This window comes from Pipistrellus kuhlii, unplaced genomic scaffold, assembly GCF_014108245.1.
Source record: "Pipistrellus kuhlii isolate mPipKuh1 unplaced genomic scaffold, mPipKuh1.p scaffold_m20_p_2, whole genome shotgun sequence".
Lineage (NCBI taxonomy): Eukaryota > Metazoa > Chordata > Mammalia > Chiroptera > Vespertilionidae > Pipistrellus > Pipistrellus kuhlii.
This window is the reverse complement of record NW_023425515.1, coordinates 132,798,115-132,823,501: the sequence shown is the minus strand read 5'-3', so window position 1 is coordinate 132,823,501 and position 25,387 is coordinate 132,798,115. Positions and strand designations below refer to the sequence as shown.

General features: G+C 38.8%; 1 protein-coding gene across 3 annotated transcripts in view; it reads right to left on the bottom strand.

Annotated features, from left to right (window-relative positions):
* KYAT3 (kynurenine aminotransferase 3) overlaps nucleotides 1–25,387 on the bottom strand; it is a 46,356-nt gene that overhangs the window by 14,455 nt on the left and 6,514 nt on the right. For 2 of the 3 annotated variants that reach the window (XM_045584376.1, XM_045584375.1), the window contains 6 exons: nucleotides 14,405–14,463; nucleotides 13,562–13,706; nucleotides 10,539–10,688; nucleotides 8,268–8,354; nucleotides 7,367–7,492; nucleotides 7,146–7,266 (listed from right to left, as the gene is read on the bottom strand). In XM_045584376.1, coding sequence (XP_045440332.1) covers nucleotides 7,146–7,266; nucleotides 7,367–7,492; nucleotides 8,268–8,354; nucleotides 10,539–10,688; nucleotides 13,562–13,706; nucleotides 14,405–14,460 — 685 coding nt within the window. In that variant the 5' untranslated portion in view covers nucleotides 14,461–14,463. Of the gene's footprint in view, nucleotides 1–7,145; nucleotides 7,267–7,366; nucleotides 7,493–8,267; nucleotides 8,355–10,538; nucleotides 10,689–13,561; nucleotides 13,707–14,372; nucleotides 14,464–25,387 lie in introns of those variants that run through there. The other variant, XM_036446885.2, reaches the window with a different exon arrangement.

Below are 25,387 nucleotides of genomic sequence, written 5' to 3'. Positions count from 1 at the left end.
CAGGCATGGAGTATTGTGCAAAAATAGAAGGTGTGAGGGTGTCTCTCTGTATCCAGTAATGCTTGAGCTGAAACTCATACATTAGGAAATGTTTTCCAGGCAGGGAAGCCGGAAGGAAGGTAAATTTTGGGCAAAGGGAATGCTGAAAATGAAGCCCTGGATGTACAAAATGAAGTGGTACATTATTTCTCTGTTATTTCACCTACAACATTGTTTTTTGGATTCAATAATTTAGTTGTGAAGTTCTTCACATGCAACCCCACTTTTTTTTTCTTTCTTATTTTTTAGAGGCACAATAGATGTTCTTGTATTGTTCTAAGAGTGCTGATACACACAACAGGAAAACAAATACTCATCTCTGTGGAGGGGAGTAAGCCGTTTTCTTTCTTCTTTAAAAAAAATATTTTTATTGATTGCAGAGAGGAATGGAGAGTGAGAGAGAGATGGAAATAATCAATGATGAGAGAATTATTAATCAGCTGCCTCTTGTATGCCCCCTACTGGGAACTGAGCCCACAAGGGGGGCATGTGCCCTTGCTGGAATTGCATCCGGGACCCTTCAGGTCTGCAGACTGACACTGAACCAAACCAATTAGGGCTAAGCTGTTTTCTTAAAGTAATCTTCTCAAGTTTACTAAAATGTAAAGTAGCTAAAGAAATTTCCAAAATGAATGTATACATAGTTTCAGTCTATCATGAAACACCTGCCAGTATTTGTAAAGGTAGGAAAACAGTGTAAGTCAGAAAAGTATAATTGTATTCTTTGTGGAGTATAACAAAAACATAAGATAAATGAATATTCAGAGTCCATTAGAAGAAGGAATATCCTAATATTGTACATAAACAATTATAGCCCTTCAAGTTCTGAGACAGTTCTAGACTTCCACAGTATTTCAAAGAATACCATGACACATGTGCCACCTACTATTGGACCAGAGCTAAATCTAAACTATGCATAATGCAGAGTACCACTCTCCTTATGTAATAATACATTAAAAAAATCAGAAAGGCCTATTAGTAACAATATTTAGATAAAATATTTGAAAAAAAATTATTCATAGAAATAAACACAATCCTAATATGTTTTCACTGTAAGTTACATATGACAGAAATTAAAGAGTACTCCTGTCAAATGTAGGTTTCATACACAATATCAAATCTAATTTAGTATTTCAAAGGAAAGCTAATTTGATGGTGCCTATGTTAGCCATATAAAAGTGGATATAAGCTGATCAGATAAATAGCTTACAAATAATTTTACACTGATTTCCCAAATCTTAATAGGTTAGGATACAAATGTCAGGGTATTATCCTATCTCTTCCATAAGAGAGGTTTCTTTTGTTGACTGAAATGTATTTTTTACAGAAACCTGGAGATATCATTTGAATCAAGAGTCTGATCCAATTGGGATAAAATCCACTCTTTCAATAAAAGGAGCCCTAAGTAATTTAAAAACATCTAGATGTTCATGTCCTCTCAATCTCAGAGATTTGGGAGCCACTGAAGTTAATGTAAACAGATGACCACAGCACTGAGTGTGACCATAGTAACCAGAGGCAAAAAATAAAAAATAAGTCTTTGCAGATCTGATGATTTAAAAAACTATATCCAGTATCAGTGAGTTTAGCTTGCAGTTACATCTGAAAGGCAACTGGTCTTTGCACCTCTCATTTAGGACCCGTGATCCTTAAACCAGCCACAGCAGCTGTAACAGTTACTCACAGGCAACTTGGGCTTCAGTGGAAGTCAGATAAGGCTAGAGTCACGATGAAGAGAACCACACCAGGATAACAGTCTCTGTGCCATGAAGAGGATGTAATCTCATGATGTGTGGCTACAGAGCCTTATTGTGTTATATCAAAGAGCTACTATTGTACTCTGAAAATTGATGGAATAGCCATTTTGTATCTTTCATGTAACAAAGGCCACTGTATTTGATAGAATAAGTTTTCATGCAACCAAATTACTCTCTAAATAATGAAACAGTGAATTCATTTTTTCCATGGTTTAACTGTATGGGCTGTTGTAACAACTAAAAAATCTGAGTTAAAAATATATGTCTTGTTATCTCTAGCAAATAATATTATTAAAACAATAATATTAGATATATCTTGTTATCTCTAACAAATATAATAATACACTGTTACCATGAAGGACTTCTAAAATAACATAAGGTTTAAATATAACACAGGTTTTAAAATAATTTCAAGTAATGTCTGAGACAATATTTCTAAATGGAGTTAACTAAAACTCTAAAGCTTTGAGTCATTCTCACATAGACATGAACATGGTTTAGGATGAACATAAAATTACTAGAGGCCTGGTGCACAAAATTTATGCACAAGGGGTGGGGGTGTCCCTCAGCCCAGCCTGAATCCTCTCCAATCCAGGACCCCTTGTGGGATGTCCGACTGCTGGTTTAGGCCCAATCCATGTCGGCCTGCACCCTTTCCAATTCAGGACCACTGGCTCCTAACCACTCACTTGCCTGCCTGCTTAATGCCTCCAACTGCCCTCCTCTGCCAGCCTGGTCACCCCCAACTGCCCTAGACTGCCGGCCTAATCACCCCCTAACTGCCTTTGCCTTGGCCCTCACCACCATGGCTTTGTCTAGAAGGAAGTTGGATGTCCGGTTGACCCAGTCTAATTAGCATATTACCCTTTTATTAGAATAGATATTTATTCATTATGCAGATACCTCTCCCTCTCTGCTTAATCTAAACAAAACTTAGTAACTTTAACAAAATAATCTAATTAATTAAACAGAATTATTTTATTTAAAATAAATACTTATTTTAAATCAATCAAATAAACTTAAAATCATTTAACATAAAATAATACCAACTTAATAAAAATTAACCTAAAAGTATCTACCCAAAAGTTAATTGTCCATATTGGCTGGAATAGTTCAAATGGCCCAAAACAGAAGTCAGCAAGAAGACAGGTGAAGGTGAACTTTGATGCAGTTTTGACACAGAATCACAGTTTGCTTCTGGCTTTCTATGTTTAACATTCTACCTCCTAATTTGATCCTGATCAGCAGGCCTATAATTTCACTTGCCTTCAGACATTTGTGTCTTATAGACACTAAAACTTAGCAAAACTAAAGCATGAGTAGCAGGAATTTCCTTGGTTCAACTCCTCCCCACAAATTTGCTCTCCCATCTCCATCTCCATCTTCGATGCAGGGCCTCATCCAGCAATGTTCATTTTCAGTAGTCATTAGTCCAGCAGTCTTAATAACTAATTAAGACTGGAGATCTCAGAATCATTCTTGCTTGTTCCAGGCTGGAGATCTCAGAATCATTCTTGCTTGTTCCCTTCCCACATTTTAACGTTATACTCTGTGCTGTGGAGTTTCCCCTTCTAAACAGTATGCGTTTATCATCTCCACTACCAGGGCCTCTGACTGACTTACAATCCTCACCTGCAGCTGGTTCTTACCTTTTTAAAACAAATCCAATTATGTAATCAATTCCCCTGCCTTGCCATACCTTTTGCACTAGTTCTCAAAGTGTGCTCCCTGGTACTCTCTCCGGTGATCAAATTAATGTGTAGAACTTAAAAAAAAAATCAACTAGGTTTTCCTTAACAAAATTGTATGAAGCACTTAATATAAATGCTAGCACTTATCTGACAGTGAGTGCTACCAATTGTGAAACAAATGAGCATTTACTAAATGAATATTAATGCCAATATCAGAAAACCTCAAACGTGTTTATTTCAATAGCTCTTTGTTATGAAAAATATGCACAGAATTTTTATCCCATGATTTTTACATTGAACTCTAATTATTTAATTTCTGCCAGGAAAACTGCTTCTAGTTTCAGGGGTGGAATGCAATATATCACTATTTCATGATGCAGACATTGTGGCTTCAAGGTGCTCTACCACTGACGTAAGTTTCAGAACCACTGACCTATAAACAATAATACATATAAATGGAGCCATTTTAAAATGGAGCCATAGTTGCCCTGTCAGAGGAACTGCCTTGCATGTCTCATGCCTCAAAAGTTTTGGAATGGTAAAAACAGGACAAAATAATCTTCGGGCTGGGCTTGAGCAAACGTGTGTCCCAAAGAACTATTTTCAAAGATAATGAGGAATTAGTTATTAAGACTGCTGGACTAATGACTACTGAAAATGAACATTGCTGGTTAAAATTAACCTGCTGTGTGTACCAATAGGAACGCCTTTCTTCTGCTGATGTAAGAACTCCCCTTCCCTTTCTCATCAATGCCCATCACCTTTGTCTCCTAATAGGACTTTATTGGGGCTTTCGCCTGAATGAATGATTCCAGAATAGCTATTCTTATTCATCTCAGTAAATGCTTGTTGTCTCTCATTTTGAAAGACAGTTTTATTTTTACACTCCTCAACAGTTTACTCTATTTTCATATATAAGGTCCCTCAGAATCACCCTATTTTCCCACTGTCATACCTGCCAGTCACTATAACAAATCCTTAGAAACCACTGATCTTTCTTAAGTTTATCTTGATCTTTCATGCCTTTTTTGCCACAGGATTGTAAGTTTATCTGGTAGGGATGTTCTTCCTACTTCCATCATTTGTTGAGCCCCACAAACATTTGCTTTCCCCTCTATCTCTACAGCAGTTTGTAATGCACGGTAGGGGTGATTATGATGCTGGAAATACATATTTATATATAAGTATACTTTTTAATTATTGGTTTCTGCCATAGTGATTTTAGTTATCCTTCCTTCATACCTCCTATTCATTTATTCAACAACTAATTTCTGATCGTCTACCATGTGCAAGACCCTAGACTGGGAACGGAAGATTCAGACACCCAAGCAAACAGAAATCCCTTCCTTCTTGTAAAGTAAAACACATGGATCCTGGTATTTGCTATGGAGGAAAAATCAAAACAGAACAGAAAAAAGACAAAGTACTGGGAGTAGAGGTGTAACTGTGGCCCAAAAAATTGACCCTTGAATAGAGACCTGAGGGAGGTGAGAGACTGAACTCTGTGTACTTCGGAGGGAAAAGTGTTTTCAGGCATAGGAAGGGCAAGTGCAAAGAGTTCATAAAAATTTGGGTTACCCCAAAACAGTGCTCGGCAAACTCCTTAGTCAACAAAGACAAATATCAACAGTACAACAATTGAAATTTCTTTTGAGAGCGAAATTTTTTAAACTTAAACTATCAATATATAGGTAGGTACATTGTTATTAACTTAACTAGAGGCCCTGTGCATGAAATTCATGCATGGGGGTGTGTGTCCCTCAGTCCAGCCTGCACCCTCTCCAATCTGGGACCCTTCTCACAATCCAGGACTGCTGGCTTCCAACTGCTCGCCTGCCTTCCTTCCTGATTGCTCTTAACCACTTTTGCCTGCCAGCCTGTTCACCCCCTAACCACTCCCCTGCCAGCCTGATTGATGCCTAACTGCTTCCCTGCCAGCCTGTTTGCCCCTAACTGCCCTCCCCTGCAAACCTAGTCACCCCTAACTCCCCTCCCCTGCAGGCCTGGTCCCCCCCAACAGCCCTTCCCTGCAGGCCCAGTCACCCCCTACTTTTCTCCTCTGCCAGCCTGGTTACCTCTAAATGCCCTTCCCTGCAGGTTTAATCGTCCCCAACTGCCATCCCTTGCAGGCCTAGTCCCTCACAACTGCCCTTCCCTGCTGGCCATCAAGTGGTGGCCATCTTGTGTCCACAGGGGGCAGGATCTTTGACCACATGGGGGCAGCTAACTTGTGTGTTAGAGTGATGGTCAATCTGCATATTACTCTTTTATTAAATGTGATAGAGCAGTGGTCGGCAAAGTGTGGCTTGCGAGCCACATGTGGCTCTTGAGCTGCGGTTTGTCAACCACTGCTTTAGGACAATGATTTGAGTGATACTTTAGAGCAGTGATTGGCAAACTGTGGCTTGCGAGCCACAAATTCAAGGGGCCAAAGAGCTGCATGTGGCTTGAGAGCAGCAGTTTGTCAACCACTGGGATAGAGGCCCGGTGCATGGGTGGGGGCCAGCTGGTTTGCCCTGAAGGGTGTCCTGAATCAGGGTGGTGGTTCCTTTGGGGTGTGGGGTGGCCTGGGCGAGGGGCCTGTGGTGGTTTGCAGGCTGGCCATGCCCCCTGGTGACTCAAGCAGCAGCATCTGAGATTTATTTATCTTCTATAATTGAAACTTTGTAGCCTGGAGTGGAGCCAAGCTTCCTGCTCGCTCCATGGACAAAGCCATTTCTGTTGGGATTTATTTATTTTCTATAATTGAAACTTTGTAGCCTTGAGAAGGGGAGGCCAAGGCAGGCCAGGGCTGCAGAAACTTGGCTTCCTCCACTGCCAGGGGAAACCCGAGCCGCCTGCTCTTTCTAGCTCCGTGGCTGCTGCCATTTTCATTGGGATTTACCTTCTATAATTGAAACTTTGTAGCCTGGAGTGGAGGCCTGGGCTGGCCAGGGTGTGCAGAAAGCTTGGCTTCCTACATTGCCGGAGAAACCCAAGCCTCCCTCCTGCTCTCTCTGTGGCAGTAGCCATCTTGGTTGGGTTAATTTGCCTACTCACTCCTGATTGGCCGGTGGGCGTGTCTTTGTGGGTATAACAGAGTGATGGTTAATTTGCATATCACTCTTTTATTAGATAGGATTGGGGTACTTTTAAGCTGGCCTTTGCTAAAAGCTCAAAAGGCCAAAGAGCCTTTTTTTGCCAACCACTGCCCCAGAAGACACCATGGACTTTGTGAGATGGCCTAGTCATAGTGGCAAAGTCCTAGGCAAGGGCAAAGCAGCACTAGCTCACTGTTCCTGTAATTTCTTCCTTTGACTTGGCAATTTGCTTGGCAGAGACTATCCAGTTCAGGAATAAGTAAACTACAATACTATGTCTTATGTACCAAGTTAGAGCTGGATTCTTGATAAAAAGCCACGGCTATAGCAGTATTGCTTCTCTGGTTTCATAGTGTTTCTAGTGTGATCTAAAATCTCTCCCTTAAGTATTGCACTGTCTGTCCTTCAATCTTCTCATTAACTCACTCAAGTACCACTTATTCAAATCTCTTGTGTAAGTACTTGTACAACACCCACTACAAAGATGATGTTAAAGCTGTCCTGGGATCCATCCCAATCAGTTGTTGCACACATGCCCACACACATTGAGGTTTGTAACTCTACATAAAGATCAGTACCTATTTTTAGATGCTTATTTCCAGAATATACAAGCCATTCATAAACCTCATCACTGATGCAGAGTGTGTCATATTTGATGCAAAGGTCAGCAATTAGCTGGAGTTCTTCTTTGGTGTACACCTATGCATATTAAAGGGAACAAGAGCAGAGCAATTATTCTTCACTGTGTGAGAAAACGATGGATCAGAAGACTGTATAAAGAGATCAAAGACTCACTTACTTTGCCAATGGGGTTATGTGGAGTATTTAGTATAATAGCTTTGGTTTTGGAGTTGAATTTACTTGCCAGTTCTTTGGGATCCAATGTCCAGTCAGAACTAGACCATTTTCTCCCATCAACAGGTTTCTAGGCATGAAAAATGAAGATATGATTTAATTCAATTAATTCATGTTTGCTGTCATACAAATAAATAACCTAATAAAGAAAAAAAAAAAAGGGGGTGGGAAAGGGGTGGGAAATGTAATTGAATAAATGACTAACCAAGAAAATAAACAGAAATAACTAAGCTTTCGTTCTGCCTTAAGAGCCCAAGAGGACTTGTGTCTCACACTCATACCTGTGACACAGAAAAAGTGGACTCTGTCCACATTAACAGCTATTACAGTGCCCACAGTCCTTCAAAGGAGCCAGAGACAACTATGGTTAACATCTCTCATACTACTAAGACTAGCAGAAGAGTCTGTGATTCACCTTAGCATATTACTTATTTTAAAAAGGTTTTTAAAAAGACAATGGTTCTATATGATATTCCTAAAGATAAAGAATTCAACAAGCATTTATTGAGCACCCAGCTTTGCCCTGCACTGCCAGTCACTGGGGAGCAGTGCTAGAAAAGTGAGTCAGAACGGTCTCTAATCTGGTTATGCTCCATCAGTGGGGGAGCTGATTGACCACAAAAGATAATATTACATACAATGTGGATGCTAACACAAACAGAAACACATGGCAAACACATGATAAATTAATAAAAGTTCCCCCCTGAACGCCAGTTGTTAACTTCAGTCAGAGTAGAGATAATATAGTAAATCCCCAAATGTAATCAAAGTAGGAAGTTTATCGGTGACAAAGTAATTGGTCTTTTCAAACTTCTTAAGGCATGTGAATGTATTGGTGAACTTACAGATCTTAAAGAAATATAAACAGGGGTTGCTCCAACCATTTTCACCATGGGCTCATAGCAGTCATAGAAAGGCACGATTATTATGACCTGAAATACACCCAAATAAGAATACATTCCATCAATCATTGACTCATTTAAGAAATACCGTGTAACCGCTGTGTGAGAGGCACCATACTATAAGCTGAGATGCAGCATGAAGCTAACGTCTGAATGGAAGAGACCGTGGGGATAAACTCATTGGGAGCCTTCACTGGAGCCGTGGACCTCTTAGGGCGATCAATAGAAAGGTTCACAGTGGGGACCTGGGAATTGCATGCAGTTTTATAGGAGCATAAGTAGATTTTTGAGGGGAAAGGGACCACAGCTCTCATCACATTCTCAAAGGGATGTTCCATCCAAAAACATTAAGTGTTTATTTAAATTTCAAGTAAGGAGATAAAATGTCGGATGGTGGCAGAAGCCAGACTATAAAGAAAGAGAACACTGCGACGCTCTCGGTGGTGCAGTACTAATTTCTAAGTATTATCTTGAAAGTAAAAATTTTCCCTTTCCTCAAAAGCATCCAGAAACAAAGAGTGAATACAGGGAGACCAGTTAGGATGCTATTGTAATTGTCTGATTCCACATTTCCCCTGCCAGGTGACATATCTGGATTTTGTCGTTTTGTCCTAGTCCCTGGTATGTATACTCCTAGTCCCCTTGCCCCTGCCTGCTCTCTTTCCATCACTCAGGGGCTGGATTTCAGCCCAGTCAGCATCCCTCCCACAATCTGCCAGCCTGGCTCTAGCATCCTAACCCTTTGCTTTTCTAAAAGGAGAGTTTGAACACATAATTTGTAAGCATTATATACATTCAAATGTTCTTCCTATCTTTTTTAAACCTAGCAATATTTCACAAAACTTTCATATAATTATAGTTTTAATATTTATTGTTTTAATGGCTATTTGAGAGCCTATTGAGTTCTAGAGTAATTTTTCTTATTGTTTGCTTGTTTAAATAACAATGTTATGTCTATTTGTGAGTATGTGCAGTTTCTCTATTTTTAAAGAGTCTGTTGAAGAAATTCAGATGATTGCTAGAGTAAAGGGTATAAGCATCTTTATGGTACTTTCCATATATAGCAACTGCTTTTGAAAAATCGGGCAAGAGCAATTTATAATTCCACAAGTTAATAGTAAGCTGTCTCATTTAACATTTTTTGAGTAAATGGTTCTAATTACTATTCTAAATTCACACTTTTTAAAACTGTTTGTTATTTCCGATGACATGAAATACCTGTCCAAGGCCTTTCTCTTTGGAATAAAAGAGGCCCTTACATCCTAAAGGCCCTTTGTTTGTCCTAGTCATTCAATGCACATTGTGTACCTACTATACAATGTGCTATGTTAGGTGTTAGGAGGACAAAGAAATGAACCGGAACAAGTTTTTAATTAGTCTGTGAAATTCTCAGGGACTAAGACGACCTATCTTTGTAACCTTGGTGAGAGACATAGTGATTTTCTTTTTCTTTTTTTTTAGAGAGAAAGGAAGGGAAAGGGAGAGATAGAGATAGAGATAGAGATAGAGAGAGAGATAGAGAGAGAGAGAGAGAGAGAGAGAGAGAGAGAGAGAGACTCTGACTGGCTGCCTTCTGCATGCCTCTACTGGGGATTGAGTCTGCAACCTGGGCATGTGCCCTGACCAGGGATAAAAGCAGTAACCCCTTGGTGCATGGGATGATGCTCAATCCACCGAGCAACACCAGCTGGGCTGGGCGCTCACTATTTTAGGTGCTGATTAAGTTGAGATGAAAGGTTATTTTAGCAGTGCAAACTAAGATTAATTTTCCCCATCATTTCTGGCCTCTTCTACCTGCCTTTATCTAAATAAGCATTAAAAATAAGAATAGAATACATGCAACAAAATGGATGAATTTCACAGACAAAATGAAAGAAGCCAGATTCAAGAGTATATACTATATGATGGTATTATATCCAGTTAAAGAGCAGGTGATAGAAAACAGAAGAGTGGGTATCTCTTGGAGAATATAGACTAGGAAGGGGCAAAAGGGTGCTGGAAATGTATTATATCTTCTGGTTTGTGGTTACATGGAGATACACACATAAACATATGTAAAAATTTATTGAGCTGTATATTCAAGATTTGTGAACTTTACTGTATATGCATTATACTTCAAAAATAATTAAAAAAATAGCATAAAACAAGTAAAAGATTCAAAGGCAGGACAAATAATAATGATGAATTGGGTAATATGGTAATATTAATACTTACTTCATCCCCCTCATCAATTAATCCTTGAATGGTATTAAAGAGAGAGCCATATGCTCCTACTGTCACAAGGATTTCTTTATTTGGATCGATCTGCTTTTGATACAACTTTTCATATAAGCAGGATAGAGCTTTCACAAGTGGTGGATGACCCTGTTGAAAAAAAAAAAACTTTAATTATGATAACTACTTCTTTGAAATAATTTGGCTCTAAATTGAATTTTTAAAAAACATCTGGGTTTTTATAATTATCCAAAGAATATTTTCTAATTGGCAGTTAATTAAAAAATTTTTCCCTATGATCAGAGGGTTCCTACATGAATCGCCAGGAAGACTGGCTAATGATTAAAAACTTCCTATTAAATTATTGATTTTGGAACACGGAATTTAAAATTATTTGCTTTGATTAAAAATTGATTTCAACACCAAATATTTTTTGACAATACATTTTGATAGTAATTAGATCACATTTAATAACTATTTTTAACAGTAATTAAATCATATTGAATATAGTTAGATATTTTTTTCCTAGTTAAAATCAGCCAGGAACCAGCATTAACTATATCTCATCCCAGGATTCTGTTCTTCCAAGTTGCAGCAGAACAGGTTATTCCAACCAATGAACTAAGGCGAGAGGAAAGAAATTCACCAAAAAAATGCACGTTCGTGTTGGCAACACATGTGAGGAAGAAGTGGAACCTTATTCACATTGAGAGCCAAGAGGGAGTGTTACCTAGAAGAACAACTTGAACATGAGGACTGAGAGGACTGTAAATGTACCAAGTCTGAGATATGAGGAGGCCCGACTTCTCAGCTCCTCCTCCGTCTTCTCTTCCATGATCTGTTCCCTTCTCTCCTTCTTTCTTCCCTCTCTTATTCCCCCTTTTGTCTTATTATGTACCAAAGTCAATATTTATTTTTTTCTATCCAGCATTACTTCCTCTTTTTGCTTAAGGGAACCACCTGGTTTTCTGTCACCTGTGAGAGTGTCCAAGTGCAGGAAACATGGCTTTGCTTGGAAAGCACCTGGGCTCCAGAGGGATAAACTGGGTCAGGATGCAGGAGAAGAGGGAAGCTGGCTGGATACACCCCAGGCTTGTGAGGTAAAGAGGCCTAAGGTTCCTTGTAAGTTGTCCACCCCAGTTCATATGAAGAAAAGGAGTCATTTTTTTGGGTCAAAGTTGCATTCATTCCTTTCAGAATATAATCAATAAAAACAAAGCTATAGCTTTAAAATTAGGAGATATTATAATATTAGAGAAACTGGGTATAAATAATAAGAGGAGGTAATAGAACATAGTCAGTAAAGTAAAAAACAATAACGAGAGAAAAAGACGACATGCTAAAAAAAATAGACATGAATTGTGGAAAGAGCAAGAGAAGTTTATCACCATTCTCAAATCCAAAATTTCCTTTAATACCAGGTCTAAAAAATTCTAGCAAAGCATGATTTGAAATCAATTATCATTCTTTTCTTAAGATGATAAGGGTAACGGGTTAGCCTGCAGACTGAAGGGTCCCGGTTCGATTCCAGTCAAGGGCATGTACCTTGGTTGCGGGCACATCCCCAGTAGGGAGTGTGCAGGAGGCAGCTGATCAATGTTTCTCTCTCATCGATGTTTCTAACTCTATCCCCCTCCCTTTCTCTCTGTAAAAAATTAATGAAATATATATTTTTAAAAAGATGATAAGGGTCTGTGTTTTTTTTAAACATTTTAATTACAAAAATAATTCATGCTTCTTATAATAATTAAACTAGACAAAGATATGTAAAGGAAAATTATGATTTCTCCTCAATATCATTTCCTTCCCTTCCCCAGAGGTGACTGATGTCCTCAGCCTGATGACAGTACAACACCATCCCCAGTGCATATACCAAGATAAAAACATGCACTCATATGCACTCATATATGTCTACAAAAACTGGAAGATACCTAAATGAATGGGCATGGCTATGTTCTACTAACTTTTATTTAAAAAGTCAGGAGTGCATCAGATTCAGCCATTGGCCATAGCTTGATAAACTCTGCTATGAATCAATTTAGATTGAATTATCATTTTGACAATATTTAGTCTTTTTTAAAAAAAAATGTTGCCCAAGGATGTTTATTGATTTTAGTGAGAAAGGAAGGAGGGGGGAAGAAGAGAAAGAAAGAGAGAGAGAGAGAGAGAGAGAGAGAGAGAGAGAGAGAGAGAGAGAGAGAGAGAGAGAGAAAGAGAGAGAGAGATCAATGTGTGAGAGAAAAAGCAATTGGTTGCCTCTCAGATTGAACACATAACCTTTTGATATATGGGACAATGCTCCAACCACTTGAGCCACACAGCAAGAGCAATATTTAGTCTTTTAATTCATGAACATCATTTATTTAGGTATTTTTTAATTTTTTTCAGACATGTAGTATAGTTTTCAGTGTACAGATTTTACATTTTAAAAATTCAATTCTAAATATTTCATGGGTTTAGATGCTATTATAAATGGTATGTAAGGAATTTTAATTCCCAACTGTTCATTTTTTATGTATATAAGTATAATTAATTTCTGTATATTGGCCTTATGTCTTGCAACCTTGCAAAATTCATTTAGTATATTGTGGTAGCTGATTTTTTTTTTTTACATTCTAGGAAATCTCTGGTTATCCTGGGCATTTAAACACAGAAGGATGGGGGTTGGGCTGAGGTAGAGTAGAAGAAAGTCTGTAGTTGGAATTAGAGGATAATTAAGAGGCCAGTGCTGAGGCTGCATAGGTGGTAATGGGAAAGAAACACATGTCTCAAGAATACTCTCTCCCTCCCTTGTTGCCACAGGACCGTTCTCCAACAACAGCAGAGGAAGGAAGGGTCAAGCAGGACCGAGGAGGAGCTGGAAGTAGGGGACAGCTCAACCTAGCAGACAAGGGAAAGGGAGGGGTTCCTTGGTTATCGGGTTGGGACAGTTGGTCCCAGAAGGCTAATTACATAGACCTCTGCTCATACACAATACAATATAAATTACAAGCTCACACCCCACTCGGTCCTCCTGTACTTACAAAGCCCCGTGTATACTGATTCAGGCTATCAACTGCTGCAATCTTTGATAATTCTTCCTTCACATATAGAGGAGGGGATATATCTGGAAGGCCTTGGCCAAGATTCACAACAGAAGGGTCTGCAGCCAACTTGGTAAATTCAATCCTGAGATAAAAAATACTAATATTAGAGCTCAACCAAAGGACTTTTATGCATGCATATAAGCCTAACCAATGGACACAGACACCAGGGGGATGAGGGCATGAGTGTGGGGAGGCAATAAAAAATAAAAAAAATAAAAAAATACTAATATTAATAATCACTATAATTACAGAGTTAATTTTTATACCTCATAATCTTATTATAAAACTGAAAAATCAGACTTGTTTTAGATATTTAAAAAATGAGTTCTCAACAAAAATGTTATCATCTACAAAATGACTTCATTTAATAAAAAGATAGCTGAACAAAAAAAATAATGTTTCTTATAAACCTCAATTCCATGATACACATACTTTAATCATATAGATATTCTTCTCAATCATATCAGCCCTGCTAGGTTCTCTTATTAATTGCTAGAGACTTGAGTTCATAAGAAAAGTTCATGGATTAGAAGGTAAGTTCCAAGAGGGTAGCAACCAAATTTGTTTTTTCTCCGCCTATTTCCAGTACCTAGCACAAGGCTTGGCACATTTATATGGATCATTAACTTCCTTCCATTTCCACTTAATGGATGAATTAAAATAAGTTGATTTATTCATTTGTTTATTGAGACAAGGCTAAAAATTCCCAAGTGGGGATAGAAAAATGGGTAGAAAATAAAAAACTCACCAAAGTATTATTGTTGATTCTAAGGTACTCACCACACATTACTATCAAGGCCTTCAATTCGTTTTGCATTTTTAAATTTCGAAGACATTTTCTGAAAGGTATAAATATTAAAAAGGTGTTTACATTTCTTTAATCAGAATTTAAAAATGCTAGAAATTCATGGGTAACTCTTTACCCAATTGTCAACCTAGAAAAGACAATACCATAAGTACAAATGCTAGACTCCAACAAAAAAATTCCAAAGAGGAGTTCATCTCCCACTTGCTGTCCTAAGAAGTGCTTTTTCTTACACATTTTAGATGTCTATAATTTCCCACAAGAACCAAAGTATTATCCTTTCCTAAAAAATAAAACAACTTAAAGGCCTGAAATGTACTAAAGAGAATAATGATAATAATAATAATAAAGTCAGTTTAAAAAATACCTTGAGTCTGAGGTTTATTTTAGGTAAGATGTACTAACAGTTTCACAAGTTGAGTTTCTCCTGACACACAAGAAGCACTCAACAAATGGTTTTAAAACTACTTAATGAGTAGTTTCACAAAATAATAATAGCAACTAATGTAACTGACTGTGTATGTACCAGGCACTGTTCTGTTTTTACATAATTATCTCATGTAAAATTCACAATAACTCTATGGAATGGTTCTATTAGTATCCATAATTACATGTGAGGAAAGTGAGGTACAGAGAGGATAAGATCACAGAACTTTACACATCTGCCCAAGTTTATAAAACTAATCACATTTAAACAGAAACAGATGCAACTCAGGATCTGAACCCAGGCAGGCTGATTCCAGAACACATACTCAGAACTATTTCCGTGTATTGTCTTTTTTGTAAACCGGCCTTTTAAAGATATTATAAGAATGCTGCTTATTTAAAACATTATATTACAATAGAATGCTGGCAGTGTGGCTCAGTTGGTTGGAATGTCGTCCTGAGCACCAAAAGGTGATGAATTCAATGCCAGGTCAGGGTACATACCCAGGATTCACGTTCCATCCCCAGTCCAGGAGTGTGAGGGAGGCAACCGATCAATGTTTCTCTCTCACATCAATGTTCCTTTCTCTCTCAAATCAATACAAAAATAAGAAAAAAAGTTATATTAGACATCAAATTAGTTCTATTTAACATTGAGCAGGCTAGGGATGTCACAGAAAAATATTCAAAATTAAAAAACAGATAATAACTCACCAGAGGCCCCTTAAAAAAAAAAAAAGAAAAATATTCAAAGTTAAAATTATGGTACAGCATAATATTTTTTTAGCTCTTTAGATCCTAGAATTAAGTTTATACTATCTCTCAAAAGCATTGAATTAGCTTTGAGTTCATTGTTAACAAGCTGCTGGAAATAAAAAAAAAATGATTGGCAGCATATTTGCAAAGATTATCCTAATAGAATATTAAAGTAATTTTATTTCAATCTGTGGGGAAGATAATGATAATGGTTATTAAATAGACCATTGTTCTCATTCTATTCCCAATAATGGAGCCAAGAAAAGTACCTTTTCACTCTCATATTTTTAATCTTTGAAACTCCAGTGAAGTAAATCACATGCAAATTCTCCAGAGGTTAATGTGCCTTCAGAGGAGCATTATGATTAAGTACCCACACGCACACGATGCTATTCTAGAGACTATAATTATAAAACTAAGAAGTCCCTGAATGATAGAGAGAAAAGGATAGTTTAACAATTGTCCTTTGCCATCTCAAAAAAATGTTTAAAACTTAGTAATTCATTCAGTGGCTATAAACACAGAATACAGATTCATATATTAAAAAGTCAGCACAGTCTGCAGTAGATAATTTTGACACAGTTTTACTTAAACCATTTAGATAAGTGAGGGAAAATGCACTTTCACATAGACTTTTCTTTAAAATTTGTGGCTACAACGGCCTCCACTCACTACTCTCCCTGAGTCCTCTCCTCAACTCTATGCCTTAACCATTCCAATATTTCAAATATTGTATGTTCTCTCTCACTTCCAAAGATCCACAGGTGATCATTCTACCCAGATTGGTCTTTCTATACCAATGTTTCTTACGGTCTTTTTCATAAGTGCCCCCTGAAGGAGACGGTTTAGGTATTTGTTCTAATCATCTCTCCTGCTCCCCCATTAAATATTAAGGAATAAAATTTTGTCACAGAGTTGAGCTTTGCATGGCCACAAAATGTTGTAATAGCTAAGGTTTATTTCACCTGCCAAGCACCAATTTTCTCTTCCTTTGGGGCAATAAAATCCCTGTTGAGAATACATGTTCTATACTCAATCTAATCCCTGGTCCCCAGCACCTTCGCTCTGCCCTTAGCTAACTCCCATTCCATCGCCACCTTCAGTTCCAAAGTTAGACTTTATTGTCTCCAGAAAGCCTTTATGATTCCCCAAGTCAAGGTTAGACACTCCTCCTATGTGCTCCTATTAAACGGAGTACTTTCCAGCATTTACTACAAAAACACTATTATTTCTGTTTACTCATCTGTGTACTTTCTTAGACTGTAAGCTCTATGAGAAAGAACTGTTGCTAGTTTGTTCACTGACAGTTGTCTGTATCAATCAAGTTTCTCTAGAGCAGTGGTTCTCAATCTTCCTAATGCAGCGACCCTTTAATACAGTTCCTCATGTTGTGGTGACCCCCAACCATAAAATTATTTTCATTGCTACTTCATAACTGTAATTTTGCTACTGTTATGAATCATTATGTAAATATCTGTATTTTCTATGGCCTTAGGCGACTCCTGTGAAAGGGTCATTTGACCCCCCTAAAGGGGTCTTGACCCACGGGTTGAGAACCGCTGCTCTAGGGAAACAGAATCAATAGGTTGTGCATATATATATATATATATATATATATATATATATATAGTGATTTATATTAAGGAATTGGCGCATGTAATTTGTGGGGATTGGCAAGTTCAAAATCTGCAGAACAACCCTGAAAGCTGGAGCCCCAAGAAAGAGTTGATGCTGCAGCTTGCGTCTGAAGGGGACCTGCAGGTAGATTCCCTCTTCTTGGGGAGGAAGGAGCCTCAGGGTTTTGTCTTTTGAGGCCTTCAACTTAACTGGATCAGGTTCACCCCAGTATGGAAGGCAATTTGCTTTAAAGTCTACTGATTTAAATGTTAATCTCATCAGAAAAAAATGCCTTCACAGAGACAGCTAAACTGCTGTTGGAACAAATCTCTAGGTGCCATGGCCTAGCTAATTTGACATAAAATTAACTGTTACAGTACCCAACATATAGTACTATGCCTATCACAGAAAGTTTTGAACAAATAGCTAATGAATGAATGAAAAAACCCACACACTTAGCTTAAGTTAGGTACTTATTGTGATAGTCAGCTCAAGTTAATTTATGCTTCAGTAACAAATGATCCCAAGATTGTGTTGGCTTAAAAACATAAAGATTTCTTTCTTTCTTTATTATTTTTTTTTTAAATTTCAGACAATTCTCATAGCAATTCTTTTCTTTTCTTTTTTTAAATATATTTTTATTGATTTCAGTCAGGGAAAGGGAAAGAGATAGAAACATCAATAATGAAAGAGAATCATTGATTGGCTGCCTCCTGCATGCCTCCTACTGGAGATTGAGCCCACAACTCAGGCATGTGCAGGCTGATGCTCCACTGAGTGAAAGTGGCTAGGGCAATTTTATTTCTTTTTCATGTTACACGCACACTAAAGGTCAGCTGCTGCTCTGTTCCAGGTCACTGTCACCCTGTGACATAGGCTGATGAAATAGCCTCTTTCTGTCATACTGCATTTCACAGCAGAGGAAAAAAAATTCCTTAAAGTTTTTATTTAGACATACACACATTGCTTCTACTCACATTTTATTGGCCAAAGCGGTTTCATGACTAACCCTGACACCAACATAGCAAAAATGAATTCTGGAGGTATAATGATATCGGTGGTTGTTATGGGTTGAATTGTGTCTCCTGCAAAATTTATATGCTATTAAAGTCTTAACACCTTATATGGAAATTGGCTTATTGTAGTTTTTTAAAAAAAATACATTTTTATTGATTTCAGAGAGGAAGGAAGAGGGAGAGAGATAGAAACATCCATGATGAGAGAGAATCATTGATCGGCTGCCTCCTGCAAGCTCCCCATGGGAACTGAGCCCACAACCTGGACATGTGCCTTTGACCAAAATCGAGACTCGGACCTTTCTGTTCGCAGGCCGACACTCTATCCATTGAGTCAAACCCGAGGGCCATTGCAGCTGTTATGAGGTCATTAGAATAGACTCTAAATTCAGTATGACTAATGTCCTTACAAAAAAGGTAAATATGGAGACAGACTGACATTCAGGGAGAATGGCACATGAAGATGAAAGTGAAGAACGAAGTGGTGTGTGTGAAAGTCAAGGGAAGCCAAAGATTGCCAGCAAACCACCCGAAGCTAGAGGAGAGGCATGGAACAGATTCTTCCTCACATTCCTCAGAAAAAACCAACCCTGCCAATGCCATGATATTGGACTTCTATCCTTAAAACAGTGAAGTAATACATTTCTGTGGCTTAAGCCACTTAGCCTGAGACTTTGCTTAGACATCCCAAGGAAACTAATACAGTGATGAAAATGTGTAAGACGTCCCACAATGTCCAAAGGCATAAAAACCTAGCAATAGGTGTAAATACTCACAGTCTAGGATTACTTTCCACAGTAAATAGTTTTAGAAAATTAAAATAAACCTGGAATTCTATGGGGAATTAATTATGAGCCGCCGCTGTAAAATGACACATCTATAGTGCCTGTATAATTTATGGATTAGCTAATTCTACAATATAAAGTGGATTCTGCTCCCAGGCAGACTAATACCTGATATACATATACTGTTCTACTGTGTTATAAATACAAACTTGCAGTGAAATAATAAGCCTTTTTCTTTTAGGCTAAAAAATGTAGCTCTATGAAATCACCACTAGATGCCACTCTTAGAAGATATGAGACTAAGGTTATTGTTTTGAACTGTTTACCGTGTCTCGAACTGTTTACCACAATGGTGCTAGAACAAGGAAAGTTTGGAAAGAAGAAAAATTATTACCCATTCTTATAGGACCTGAGCACACATAGGTTTCAATTGTATATATTTTGAAGACTCTGCCCATTAGAGTTGATGAATTTAGGTGGGATTGAACAGATGTACAAAGTCTTCTCAACAGATGGGCTGAAGCCTTGGAAATCAAGGCTGTTGATCTCTATGAAGCGTGGGTCACGAGTCAAGTGTAAGAAAGAGAAAGAGTGCAAGTAAAAGCCAGAAACAGAAACAACACAGTTAATGGTTGGTGACCTGAAGGTAATAATCAGAAGTGAGAAACAGATGGATTCAAGTACTTCAAGGCTGGGCCAGAGCAGAAAGTGAGCATCTGCATAATGGGCAGCCCTTTAATGTGGTGCCTGGCTGCTGAGGTAACCAAATCATCTATGACCTTTTAGCTCTAAGAATTAGGTGTTTACAGTTGTAATCACTTTTAAAAATATTTTGCTTTTCTCTTAAGAGCATCAAAAATGTTTTATGAATTTTCTTAGTTATAAAATTTTTACTTTGAACTGGTAGGGAATATTTCAGGTGAATCATGTATCTCACTTTGCTCATTCACTTCCCTATTCTTGGGATATTTGTTCTTCCCAGTGTTTTGCAATTGCAGGTTGTGTGAATCTACTGTGCACTTAATTATATGGTGTCTGCTCTGTTTCCTTTAGTTTTAAAATTTGATATGGATGGTGAATGCCCTATTTATACTAACAAAAGGCTAATATGCTAATTAGACTTCCCAGAAGTCATTCTGGACTTCCTTCTGTCTTTCTTGACCAAGCCGGAGCTGGAGCAAAGCCTGGATTCTGGGCATCTGTGGGTAGCTGCAGGGGAGCCAGTCCGGGTTCCAGGTACCTGCTGGTGGTTAGAGCAAAGCCCGGGTCCTGGGTGCCAGAGGGAAGCCAGTGCAAGACTAGGCCTTCCTTCCCTCAGTTGCCGGCACTCGCTTCCCTCGCAACCCCAGCTTCGTCTGGAAGGTCATCCGGAAGGAAGTCTGGTCTAATTTCATATTATACTTTTATTATTATAAACTATAGGCCCAGTGCATAAAATTTGTGCATAGGGATGGGGGTGTGTCCCTCAACCAAGCCTGCACCTTCTCCAATCTGGGACCCCTTGAGGGCAGTCGGAAATCCCTCTCACAATCCAGGATTGCTAGCTCCCAACCACGTGCCTGCCTGTCAGCCTGCCTGGTTGCCTCTAACTGCTTCTGCCCGCCAGCCTGATTACCCCTAACCTCTCCCCTGCCAGACTGATCAATGCCTAACTGCTCCCCTATCAGACCGATTGCCCCTAACTGCCCTCTCCTGCCAGCCTGGTCACCATTTACTGTCCTTCCCTGCAGGCCAGATCGCCCCTAACTGCCCTCCTCTGCCATCCTGGTCATCCCCAACTGCCCTCCCCTACAGGCCTGGTTACCCCTAACTGCCTTCCCCTGCTGGTATGGTGACCCCCAACTGTCCTCCCCTTAAGCCTGGTCCAACCCCTCCACACCTGGTCCCCCCAAACTGCCCTCCCCTGCCAACCCAGTCACCCCTAATGGCTCCCCTTTGATAGCCTGGTTCCCCCCAACTGCCCTCTTCTGTAGGCTTGGTTCCCCCCAATTGCCCTCCTCTGAAGGCATGGGTCCTCCCCAACTGCCCTCCCCTGCTGGCCTGATGACCCACAACTGCCCTCCCCTGCCAGCCATCTTGTGGTGGCCATCTTGTGTCTGCATGGGGGCAGCTATCTTTGATTACATGGGGGCAGCCATCTTGTGTGTTGGAGTGATGGTTAATTTGCATATTACTATTTTATTAGATAGGATATCCTATATAATACAAGGCTAATATGCAAATTGTGCACTATGATGTGCACTGACTACTAGGGGGCAGATACTCAATGCAGGAGCTGCCCCCTGGTGGTCAACGTATTCTCATAGGGAGGGTGCCACTCAGCCATAAGCTCTGAGCCAGGCTCACAACTAGTGAGCACAGTGGTGGTGGCAGGAGCCTCTCCTGCCTTCTTGGCAGTTGGACATCCCTTGAGGGCTTCCAGACTGGGAGAGGGCATGGGCTGGGCTGAGGAATGCCCCACCCTGAGTGCATGAATTTTGTGCACTGGGCCTCTAGTTATAACATAAGTATTAATTGGCACAAGAAAGATGACATATATGTTCAATATAATAGTCATTTAGTTCAATCTAAACTAACGAAAGATAATAACTTTTGACTTACTTTTATGAAATTTTATATTAAGTATACATACTAATGGCCCAGTGCACGAAATTCAAGCCGGGGGGGGGGGGGGGAGGGGAGAGTTGTCCCTCAGCCCAGCCTGCACCCTCTCCAATCTGGGACTGCTCAAGTGATATTGAAGAGCCCATTTCAGCCCGATCCCACAGGCCAGGATGAGGTATCACACTGGTGTACAAATTCATGTCCTGTGTCTCTAGCAATAAAATAAAAAGCTACCAGGGTAGTGGATTCATGTCATTGTACATTTGTCAAAACCCTTAGAATGTTCTATACCAAAGGTGAAAACTATACACATAGAGTGACAATAATATGCCAATGTTGGTTCATTGCTATGTACCAATGTGGTCGCAGATATTGAGAATGGGGGAAGCTATATATGTCAGGATTCAGGTACATATACCAGCACTCTATAGTATTTGTTCAATTTTGCTCTGAACCTGTAATGCTCTAAAAATAGCCTAGTAAAAGTTAAAAAATTTAAAAAGAGTAGCCAGGGTTTTCTGAAATCATGTCTTCTTTCTCCTTTTGGACAAAATGCTCCTCAAGCCAGCAGATGAATCAACTTATCTCAGATTTTGGATGTTTTTCAAGGTAGGACTACTTATTATAAAACAGACAATTGCATTTTTCTGCCACTAGATGGCATAGGAAAATAACAGAATGTTTGTGTAATCGTGGAAGAACTGAAAACTGATGTGGAAATGCAAAGTAGGGCAGTAGACTTAAGACAAGCAAGAGGAAAATCCAATTATAATGAACTCAAAGGCACACACATTTAACTGGGACATTTAAGTAACACTTACTTAATTGCTTTATTTTATAATTACTTGCGCTTCATGTTATAGCTCTTTGATATCTGTCGACTAAACAAATGAGTGAAAGAGGAATATGGATTCCCTCTAAGAGATAATATGTTGTAGAAAAAAATTATGCTTTAATGGAAAACTATGCAGTGGATGTAGTACAGCCTAGCTGCTAGTGGACAAGAATCGGGGGCTTTGAGATATTTGCACCTTGCAAATTGAGAGTAATTGGTAGGCATGCAAACTCAGGTTCAAGAGTTTTGACTGACTTCCTCCCAACCTGTGGAAAACCGGTTTTGCCTTCATTTGCAATTCAATTTCTTTATTACATAAATTTTTTTTTGCTTTTGACTTGCCTTTGGAACTGATTGTAACTTCTGCTTTGTTCTCTCACATTTCATATGTAAAATAATATTTAATACATGCTAATTTCTACATTTGCATGAGACATGATTTTGCCTTTTTCTGAAAATCACCATCATCAGAAACTTTAGAGAAACAAACTGATTGAGAACAAGGTTTGCCTTAAGCCTGCCAGCTGATAGAGTAGGTGAATACACAGTAGGAATATAGGAAACTGAGTTGAGAGGAGGCAGAGTAAGCCACCCCCACATATAGCTTTGAGATATTGATTCAGGTTCTTTTTAAGAAAAGAAAGACTTAGGAAAAACCTTTGACTCTCTCCCAAATTGCATAAAAGAATTTAGACAGAGGACCTGCTCCAGGAAGGGAAATATCATAAATAACTATAGTTTAATATAAAGTAAATGTGGTAGACGGGGAGGAACTTAGCAGGCTTTGATTAAAGTCCTGTCTGTATCCCACTGTTAAACACAACCCAGCAAATATTTATTTACCAAACATTTGCTTTTCCATCTCCATGTGACAGAGGCAGGTTAAACCAATCAGGGCAATTCGTGGCAATCTGGACTTAAGACAGAGACAGGTAATTTCTACTGGGCACTTACATCCAGAAGAGACATGAAGCTAGATATGGAGGAAGCCTATGCAGAGCCCCTCACAGCCTAGCCAAGCTCTAAACCTTAAATGAAAACTGGTCTAATAAAGGGTGATACTATTAGGTCCCAGGCATTTGTGCTCCATGGGACCTCTCAAGAACAAATACTTCCTCCTTCCTTCTTTCTTCCCTCCCTCCCATCCATCCATCCATCCATCCATCCATCTCTCTCTCTCATCTATAGTTAGTTCTTTGGCTTTCTGGCACTAGAAGATAGTACAAATGTGATCTTCCAAACAGGGGACAGATAGTGATTTTCATCCTGGGCTCAACTTGGTTCTTTTCTTACTATACAGCAGTAATTTTTCCCCTTAACACCTAAAATATTATTTATTTAAAATTGATGAGAGAGAGAGAGAGAGAGAAAGAGAAAGAGAGATAGGTAGGTCAATTTGTTGTTGCACTTATTTATGCATTCATTGGTTGATTCTTGTATGTGCCCTGACCAGAGATCAACCCACAACCATGGTGCATGTGGATGAGGTTCTAACCAACTGAGCTGGAACTACCGGCCAGGGCTAAAGTAAGCTTTCAATGATATTAATGGTGTGGATAAGGAGGTTTTCTAGTAAAAACAAATTTAAAGAAAGTAAGTAGTCAGGCTGGTAAGTAGTTCTTGACTTAAACTTATCACTACTACTCTATAACACTGATCAGTCTGCTTTTTCATTTGCTTAATAGCAGGAAGAACACTGTGATTATTTTTTAAAAATTGATTTTAGAGAGAGGAAATGGGGGAAAGATGAGAGAGGAGAGAGGAGAGAGGAGAGAGGAGAGAGGAGAGAGAGAGAGAGAAAGAGAGAGAGAGGGAGAGAGAGAGAGAGAATATGAATGACATCGTTCTGCCTCCTGTTCGCACCCTGACAAGTGATTGAAGCCAAAACCTGAATATGTGTCCTGACCCATAATTGAACCTGAAAGACTTTGGTGAATGGGACTACACTCCAACCAACTGAGCTACACAGGCCAGCACTATCTGTGTGACTATTTTAACTGCAAAGGTGCTGATGAAATGTAGCAACCTTTCTGATGTTATTGTTAAAGAGGGAAAGGGCTGAATTCTATCCCAGATAATCTACAAATATGAATAAAGCATTTCATTGATTGTGACCTTGGATGTACATTTGAATCACCTGAGAAATTTTTTCAAAATACACTCCAGACTTATAGAGTGAGATTCGCTCAGGATGGGGCCTGGGTATGCCAATTCTAATTGAGCTCTGCAGATAAGTGCACACCCAGCTTTAATTTAACATCTGCCTTAATCTGACCACCCTGAGTAATGCTACCACTTCCTTGACTTCAACCTCTGCATGGAGGGCTTGAACTAAGAAGCCATGGTGATAACAAAGATGAGAGATGGAACCCAAGACAATCATAGTAGTTACACATAAAGGGAGAAGTTGATGATGGTTTTAATGAAATTTCAATCTTACATAAAAGTTGAGATTGTCATTAGCTTGAACAATATGGAACTGCCAATATTTATCCATTTTTTTACCTACAAAATGACAATTTTATCATTCAACATAATTTAAAACACACATATACATGTTACCCAGAATAATTATCAAGATTTTGCCTAATTGGCTTCATCTTTTCCCTTTTTAATTTTTATTGCTGAGTGATATTAAAGCAAATGTTAGACCTTAATTCATTTCACCCATCTATACTGGGCATGTATCTCTAGACAATATTGACAGTTTCTTATATAACTTCAATGTCATTATCACACCCAATTAACAATAATTCCTCAGTATCATCTAATACCTAATACATACTCTTATTTCTCTGATTATCTTTAAAAATATATTTTTACATTTTGATTGAATGAATCAAGTCCCTAAAAATGGTCAACACATGGTGCTTGTGGTTCTTAAGCCTCTTTTCATCTCACTGCAGTCCTTCCAAAACA